Source organism: Helianthus annuus, chromosome 14, assembly GCF_002127325.2.
Source record: "Helianthus annuus cultivar XRQ/B chromosome 14, HanXRQr2.0-SUNRISE, whole genome shotgun sequence".
Classification (NCBI taxonomy): Eukaryota; Viridiplantae; Streptophyta; class Magnoliopsida; order Asterales; family Asteraceae; genus Helianthus; species Helianthus annuus.
In genome coordinates, this window is record NC_035446.2 from 117,054,189 (window position 1) to 117,063,223 (window position 9,035).

General features: G+C 38.6%; 1 protein-coding gene across 4 annotated transcripts; it reads left to right on the plus strand.

Annotated features, from left to right (window-relative positions):
- The first annotated feature begins 4,014 nt into the window (after positions 1–4,014).
- Positions 4,015–8,756, plus strand: LOC110939846 (putative receptor-like protein kinase At4g00960). Of its 4 annotated transcripts, none has more exons than XM_035982796.1 (9): positions 4,015–4,057; positions 4,329–4,708; positions 4,899–5,311; positions 5,420–5,539; positions 5,757–5,866; positions 5,952–6,162; positions 6,267–6,498; positions 6,591–6,744; positions 8,122–8,756. In XM_035982796.1, exons 1-9 carry the CDS (start codon positions 4,037–4,039, stop codon positions 8,404–8,406), a joined length of 1,926 nt encoding a protein of 641 aa, XP_035838689.1. In that variant the 5' UTR covers positions 4,015–4,036; the 3' UTR covers positions 8,407–8,756. The 4 variants fall into 4 exon arrangements, with proteins under 4 accessions (XP_035838689.1, XP_035838690.1, XP_022037112.1 ...); XM_035982797.1 differs by lacking the exon at positions 8,122–8,756 and adding an exon at positions 7,735–8,112; XM_035982798.1 differs by lacking the exon at positions 4,015–4,057 and adding an exon at positions 4,132–4,268 and having other exon boundaries at positions 4,377–4,708.
- The last annotated feature ends 279 nt before the right edge of the window (positions 8,757–9,035 follow it).

Here is a 9,035-nt window from a genome sequence, read left to right on the forward strand (position 1 = left end):
ATAAAAAACTAAAAAATATTAAAAAATAAAAAATTGAAAAAGAATTATAAATATATGTATGTATATACGTATGTAATTGTGCCCGGCCAATAGTGGAAAGTCTTTATCTATAATCGGAAGTGTATTTTTTTTTCTTCTTTGCTTTTCTTTGAACGACTACGTCGCAAATTTGGCTTTTGAGTGTAGTCGTTCCTCTGTGATTCGGGTTGTTTATCTTTACGTCTCGCAAGGTCTTCATTCTTTTGTTGTTTTGCTTTTGTAGTTGGGCGGCCCCGGGTAACTTGTTGTACCTCAGGCGGTTGATGGTCAGTCATACTTGGATTCAACACCGCTTTCATCGTCGACAACATACTTTTTTACACTAGAGGTGGCTGCGTCTGTAGTTGCTGTGTGAGTCTATCCATTTCCGCCTGAATATTACACTCGTCTTGATTAAGTTTTTCTGTCTAAAAATCAAGTTTTGTCCAGAATTTGTCTATCGCGGCAAGTGGAATTTTGCAACCTGTTTTTCAGAAATCATTGTTAAAACATGAAGTATAATGATGATTATATTCTATGGATCAAAGCATATGTTATAGTTGTTATGTTACCTGTATTTTCCCACCACTCCATCTGGCAAGCACATGGCAACCCACAACCCATAGAAAGCTGGTGGCCACAAGTCCCCCCTCCTTCCCTCAACGCATGTAGCTTCTTCCTCTCGACAACCAACAACTCTAAGGCTTTTTGTGAAACATTACCGCGTAGGTTGTCAAAAAATGGAAATCTGTGGTCCCCCATTTGCACGGACCTGCTCTCCTGAAAACTAAGTTTTATTTGTATCTTTTGTGACTCTATAACTTTGCCAACAAGACACACAAGTCTATGGAGCGAGTTGTTTGGCCCTTTAATGTATCTCTTAAACTTAGAATGCTGGCTTTCAACTCTGTTGGTTGTATGTTGACCAAAGTTGGGGACTATGTTAGTCCAAGCTGAAACGAACTTTTCTTTATAATCTTTCAGCCACACATCGTACAAATAATCCAGAACATCTGAAAAAAATTGAATACAATGATTTGTAATGTTTGTATGTATATATGTATAGATGAATGCATGTAAACTAATATAATATGTACCTGATCATTCGTCGTCAATCAGTCGTGTGAAAAGCCGCTCAAAGTTATAATTGTATAGCGTCGGAGTGGGAGAACTACACAGTCGAGACCAAGAAAGCTTGAATATTGTCCAGTCTTCATCCGTAAATTTTGCCCGATAGTGTTTTAGAATATTATGTGAGATGTGCCACCTACATAGCAATTTGGAAGCTTTTGGGAATACTTTATCGCAAGCATTCATCAAAGCTTGATCCCTATCTGTTACAATTACACGTGGCTCCATGCAATCTACCAACAATTCTTTGAGCTTCTCCAGGACCCATAAGAAGTTATTTTTTTTCTTTAGAGACAAACGCATGAGCCACACAAAAAGACTTGTGTGTCGATGTCACACCCACAACTTGAATAAACAGAAGCTTATCCTCATTCGTCTTGTAGGTAGCATCAATCATCAACACATGTGGGAATGCACGCCACATGTTGTACGAGTCCGGATGAACGAAAAAAACCTCCTTGACCGCGTTTGTGGAGGTATTCACTCTGGTGAAATAAACGTACCTTTCTTCTTGCAACATGCTCTCCAATATCTTCATTAGAGTTCGATCGCCGTACATTTTGAGTTTAATCTTTTTAATCATGTTTTGTACATCTTGTAAAATGCACACGCTATGTGGGTATTGTTTTCTTATGGTTAAATGTATATTTGTAGGTTCCATGTTTTGCAGATAAAGTCTCTCCACCAGTGATTCTTCGTCCGGGGTCAGCCTTCTAGCAAACGTGTGGCCTTCGAGAAATTCAGTAGGCTCATGGTTGTGAATGTTTTTCTTCTCCACAAGGCTCCAATTACCACTACTTGAGTCTAGTTTCCCTATCAGACTAAAAGGACAGCCAACCTTTTTGCTACCGGAACACCGAACTGTTGCTTTAGTTTTGGGTTCGCTGCCACGATCGCATTTCAACCATATCTTTCATGTCCTTGCTGACGAACCTTCGCCTTTTGTTATTGTTCGTTGGGTCACAATGACGTAACCTTTCGCAACTTCTCTTTTGTATACCTAACTCTTCAATTCTTCAAGTGGCCCAAATACCTCAAAAAAAGGTTCATTAGAGACCAAACATAAATGAAATTAATACATTAATTTGTCGAAAAAACAATAAAAAAACTCGGGTTCAACATCGGGTTCCGGTTAATATGTATGGCATATTTTTGGGTTTATATGAAATTTCGTGTCATACATTTTCTACTTTTAATCAGTATACATGTCTCGTTCGTGTTCGTTCGGTTCATTTACAAGCCTAAGTAATCTATTTTTAACAAAATATTTCACCAGAACATATATAATATTTCACCAAAATGATACCGAAATCGGGTTAATATGTATGACACAATTTTCGGGTCGGGTTCGGGTTAAGGTCGGGACGGGTCAAACATTTTCCGGATTTCTCCTACCTAATAAAAATTAAATATAACAAATAACACGTATACAAAATCATTTTTTCACTATAAAATTATATCAACATTATATAACACGAATAACACGTAATTGACGGTTATGTCATACTTTTTTTGTTTTTTTCTCGTCATTAGCACCTTCCTCGTTAGCACGTTCGTCGTCGTGAACACCTTCCTCATTAGCAGGTTCGTCGTCGTCAACACCCTCCTCAAAGTGCATTACACCTTCCTCGATTTCGTTATCATTTTCCTCAAAGTCCTTAGCACATTCCTCGACTTCGTTATCATTTTCCTCAAAGTCGTTAGCACCTTCTTCGACTTCGTTATCATTTTCCTCATACTCCTTAGCACCTTCCTCATACTCTAACTTGTGTTGGTTTTGCATATACGAATGGTAAGTCCCGTATTCGTGTCGCGGATAACTTTGGGCAATGTAAGATGGTTCCCCCTCATCTATAAACACCTGGTTCAAGTCAGGTAACACGGGTCGCACACCCCCTTCATCACAACGAGGCACGGACACAACCTCCTCCTCACCTCGATCAATGCCGGATAACCAAACGCTTACCGAGACGTACGACTGGTTCGAATCTTCGCCAAAAATATTACCAATGTCCCAAAAAGACATCTTTATGCTTCACGGTCTTAACCAACTTTTTTATTTAAGAATTTTAATCATTTCATCGGTATTTTGTGAGTTTGAAAAATTTTGAATCAAACAAATCCCGTATGCTTGGGTAAATAAACATTTTTGGTCCATAAGGGTCGATAAGGGTCATATGGGTCACTTTCACGCTTTTTCAGACTGAACTCCTTTCATGTCAGTAACTATACCTTAAATTCATCAAAAGTCGTGCCGATAAGCCTCTTATTACTCAATGAGAGGCGTATAGGGTTTAATGCTCCAACTACCACAACCTTATACGCCTCTCATAGGGCAATGAGAGGCTTATTAAATCCTTTTTTCTGACACATTAATTGCTTTCACACTATATACTCCCCTTATTCCCCTATACACCACCTCTAGAGGGATGTGCACTTAAAAAGTAGGGATGTATCAATACCCTCACCCAACAAAAAATAGCATTGAGTTTTATTATGTACTTTAGTTATTCTTTATAGTGGTTATGGAAACCTTTTCGTGATCATAATTACCTAAAAGAGCAGATAGTAGCGCTTAGTTTAGTGGTTGAAACGAAAAGTTTTTATTATTTACGTGACTCGGCCTGATCTAAGCAGAAATTTGGACGTCCCGTTAAAAGAGACCCGGGCACCGAAAAACACATATATGTTGCATTATGTGACTAGTCGTGGTATTTATTTTCAGATGGGGCAATCGAGGGGCTTAAACGAACTTTTAAGGGGGACGATCATGATTTTGCCAAAAATTACACATTTTTTACCGGGGGCGGCCGCCTATATGTAAACCCACCACTCTTGAATAGGCATTGTCACGAATGGAATTAAAGTTCTTGTACAAAATTCTATCATGCTTGATGGCCCAAATTTTGTAGGAAAACTATTTTGTTAATTTAAATCGCCAAACTTTTTCATGATCTGTATGTGGCTATAAACAATGTGCTGGATAAGGCTAGAAAGGAGGAAATGAAAAAAAATTAAACAATATATCCCACTTTCCTACTAACTCAATTATTTAAAAACGGGCATCGGTGACCATTTACACCGAGATTCCATGCTGAATTTTCAATTTTGTTATTTTAGTAAGCACAAAGCTTTTAATTCCTCTCTCTCTCTCCTAAATTTGTTCTTGGTACTTTCAGATGCTGATGGCTGTCCTGGTCGTGTTGCTTGTGTTATTGTTAACCAAGGCAGGATTTTCGCAGTCAAACGATCGTGATGACAACAAAAATGTTCCCATCGCAGTGTTTTGCGGTACTAACGCAGTGATAAGTGTGCCGAACTTTATCAAGAATCGCAACTCTACTTATAATGATCTCAGAATGCAAATATTGAGCCAACGGGTACTTTACGCAAGAGCGCAGGCTTTAAGTGCAGGGGACTCGGTCTTCGCTGCTGCCCAGTGCCGGAACTACCTATCTGTAGATCAGTGTGTTGCCTGTTTTGATGCTGGTGTTTCTGAACTGGTCAACTGCACATCTGGAAATGGTGCTTCTGTTAGTTTCGATAACTGCTTTCTCAGGTAGAGTTTTCTTTTTTACCGTTTCATCCTCCAGTAAATTCTAGTCCAGCGGTTGATCGGATTGTGTAATATCTTTCTGGAAATTGGTCTATTCACAGACATGCCACATGTTATCTTGTTTGTTTGTTTTATGTATCAACAAGCTAGCTAGTAAGAAAATTTCTAAATAATCAAAATCGTTTGTTCTAAGGTATGAAGACTTTGCGGACTTCTATAACAACCCTTATGTCTCGGAGGATGCGAATATCACTCCAAATGTGTTATGTGGCGATCAATCTGCATCTCAGCCAACAGTTTTTAATCAAGTTGTAGATGGGTTTTTATCAGACCTCAAAGATGCCACTCCAAAAACCTCTAATTTCTTTGTAGCATCCAAGAGGCAAATCGCAGGTGGAAATGCAACAGTGTATGTGACTGCACAGTGTATTGCAAATATAAATCAAGCCACTTGCCAAACTTGCATGGATAGAGCATACGACAAATTAAACGACTGCCTTCCAAATAGAGAAGGAAGGTTTTCTGACCTGGGCTGTTTTGCAAGGTATTCAGACACTCCGTTTTTCAATGACAACCAGACAATGGATATTACTAAGGTCCTAAAAGGTGAGTTTACTTCTTCTTTCGAATACTTGAGACAATTGAATGTACCTGCTTTATCCCATAGAATGTGATAATTGTTGCATATGTAACTTCTATATGGTTATATGATAGGACATTCAAGTAAGTCAGCCATAATTGGTGCAGCCGTTGGTGGTGTAGTTCTTATTTTCCTCATCCTTCTTTCGTGGTTTTTATATCGATCATGGAAGAAGTCTAAGAAGACTGAACAAGGTGATTGTATAAGTATATGTTTTATGTATGAGATAGATATCTTTCACTTCGTTGAACAGATAAGTGTACAAACACTGCTGATATGGTTGTGTATTACTTAGGAGGCTTATCATGTGGGAATTCTCATATACTTTGTTAACAAAATATATTTATAATCCAATATTATCTTCACTTTCATAACCACTGATAACTTCCATCTGTACATATACATGGACAGCCAAATTTGAGGGGGCGATACATTACAATTATAAAGACCTGCAGCTGGCAACCGATAACTTCAGCGAAGAAAATATTCTTGGGAAAGGAGGTTTTGGTGAAGTGTTTAAGGTAATCTAGAGTAATTCAAGAAAGTAGAAATTACTTAGAAAGTTATTTTAGTTCTTGGACTAAGTGGATGGTTAATACTTGATAGGCAGTCCTTGAGGACAATAATGTGGTGGCAGTGAAGAAACTTCTTGTACAGCATGCTAGAGCAAAAGAAGAATTTGAGAATGAAGTTAGGCTTATAAGTAACGTTCATCATAGAAATCTTCTACGTCTCCTTGGATGGTCCATTGAAGAATCTTGTTTACTTCTAGTTCTGGAATATATGCCGAATGGAAGTCTTGACCGGTTCTTATGGGGTAAGTTGGGAGTGACCATACTAAGCTACTGGCTTTTTTCAGATAAAATCATCATATTAAAACATTGGGTATATATATAAGCTAACAAAATTATCACACTGGAGGCTCAAAAAGGGGGACTCTAAACTGGAATCAACGCTATGAAATAATATTTGGGATAGCTAGGGGTCTTGCTCATCTACACGACGAATTTCATGTCAAAATCGTACACAGAGATATTAAATCTAGCAATATCCTCCTTAGTGATGATTTTAAACCCAAGATAGCAGATTTTGGGTTGGCAAGGTTTCAACCTGAGGACCAAACCCATGTTAGCACCAAGTTTGCCGGTACATTGTAAGATAACCACAAAATTGCCTAATTCGTTAAGTTCTCTTTTTTGTATCAGATATATATTCTTTTAGTTTTGCAATTTGATGTTTTGCCAGGGGATACACGGCACCAGAATATGCACTTCATGGTGTTTTATCGGAAAAGGTTGACACTTACAGCTTTGGAATTGTGGTTCTCGAAATTATTAGCGGCAGAAGGAGTACAGATGTGGGTTCTGATGCACAATCCACCTATTACCTATTGGAAAATGTGAGATGCCATATTGATACTCTCTCCAAGTTTTTATTTAGTTGTTTGACAACATAATCACGTTTGTTTTATAAATTTGTTAAAAATGTTTGAGTATGGTGGTGGTGGTGGCGGTGATGGTCCCAACGGTGGGGTGCCAACAACAAGTTGTTGGCAGCAAAGATAGCGATGGCGGGGACGTTGAGCTCGCTAATGATGTGGCGGTGGGGGTGCCACCTAAAAATAGTGATGGCGCTGAAGATAATAGTGGCAGGGACATTGAGGTCTCTAGTGATGGGGATGACGGGTGGTGATGGAGGTGATAGTGGTTGCAAGAGAGTAGTGATTCTGGCAGTGGCAGCGGCAGTGGTAGCTGCGATGACGATGATATGATGATGGTGACGACGGTAACAATGACGATGGTAGTGACAATGATGATTACGATGGCAATGCTGCTGAAGATTCTAATTCTTTTTATTGATTTATTTTGGGTTTATTTACTTGCAACTTGAGGGGAACTCTTCACTCTCCAACCATTTTTTAGAACAATTACACAGACACACTCTAAACCTACTCATAAATCTACAAAAATATCTACCACGTAACCATAACCTCAACCTTTTGGGGAGCAACACCTTTACTGCACTCACACCTTGACACCGCTACGCTACAAATCCCTTAGTTTCATTTTCCAACCAACATGTTCATTTGTATTAAGATTAGTTGCAGCGAATTTTAAAAGCCAAACATTTTAGGAATAGAATTCAGATTCCTATACCACTGCATCCAACTAGCCAAACGCCCCTTATCTGATTACATGTGTAAGTGTAGGTATGCTAAAATCCATTCTCATACTCTTCTTTATCACTATAAATATCTCTCTGCCGAAAACATTTTACTCATGCTTTTATGTGTAGGTAAACAATCCTTATGCCTTTTTTGACTTTTAGCGACATGTTTTTTTTCTTTCGTGACACGTTTGGACTTTAATGACACCATCTTTGTGTGTAGTGCAATAAGATATCCATAAGATGGAACGTGGCGAAGCTTGAGATTTCCGAGAAGGGGGGAGGGGGGGGGGGGGTCGAAAACGTATATACCCAAAAATTTCCATAAAACGGGGGGTTGAAAACGTAGATACCCAAAAATTTCTATACGGAAATTACATACTCTCCACTACTGAACGAAAAGTTCGGGGGGTCGGTCGCCGTCTCCTGCCCCCACTATGCTGCGCCAATGTATATATGTTACGAATAACTTAAGTATTTAGGAAAAACAGAAGAACAAATATTTGAACTATATCATACATGAAGGTTGCTTGTATTACATCACATTTTACCTTTTTTTGTTATGTATTTATTTTGAACTCTAATTTTGTTTTGATGATTTGGTGAACAGACATGGAAGTTGTATGAGAAAAAAATACATATAATGGTCATCGATGAAACATTAAACTTGAACAGACACGAACAAGAACATGTGACCAAGATTATTGAGATTGCATTGTTGTGCACCCAATCTCCAGCTTCGAATAGACCCACCATGTCCGAGGTGGTTTTGATGCTCCAGGAAGGCCAATCTTTAGGGAAAAGACAGCTAACTAGGCCTACTTTCGTAAACAATCAAGATAGGAGGATTCATATAGGCTCTTCAAGACCAAAGGACCTACAAGCAACTCAATAACCACACCCATAAAAGGCAGAAAACATAGTAGATGTGAGGGATTCAATTGATTAGAGTTGTCATTCTCCATTTTAAAAGATAACACAGTTACATCTTCCATGCGCTAGCTTAGGTGATGTGGAAAAACCTCAGCTATAAATTTTCGTTCATGTTATCCTAAATTCTCCTAAGCCAAGACTCTGTTGTAGTGTATTTTAGATGAATACCAAGTGTTTGATAAAATCCCGGTAGGAAACTTGTTTTCTGTTTTAGAGGCTCAAACTAGAGGATTTAAAAAAGATCGAGTTTTAATATTTGTGTGATTGCAATGTTAAAAGGCGTATAAACTTGTTTACACTTTTCGTTGTTTATGTTTTTTTCCAATTTTAAGTGGTAAAGCTTGCAAGTCCATGTCCTTTCCAATCACCTACTTAGGAAATGACCAAACTACCCTTACCCATTATAAATTTAAAATACAAAATTATGTGTATCACACTCACCCCTCTCCATCCCAGCCGCCACCCACCACCACCACCTGCCTCTACACCACCACCACTTCCTTTGTCTTCAGAGTCCCACCAATTCCACCATCCGTAAGCGTTTCCGCCAAGGATTTTCCACTAAGTGATTGTTCCAATCAAAACATACCA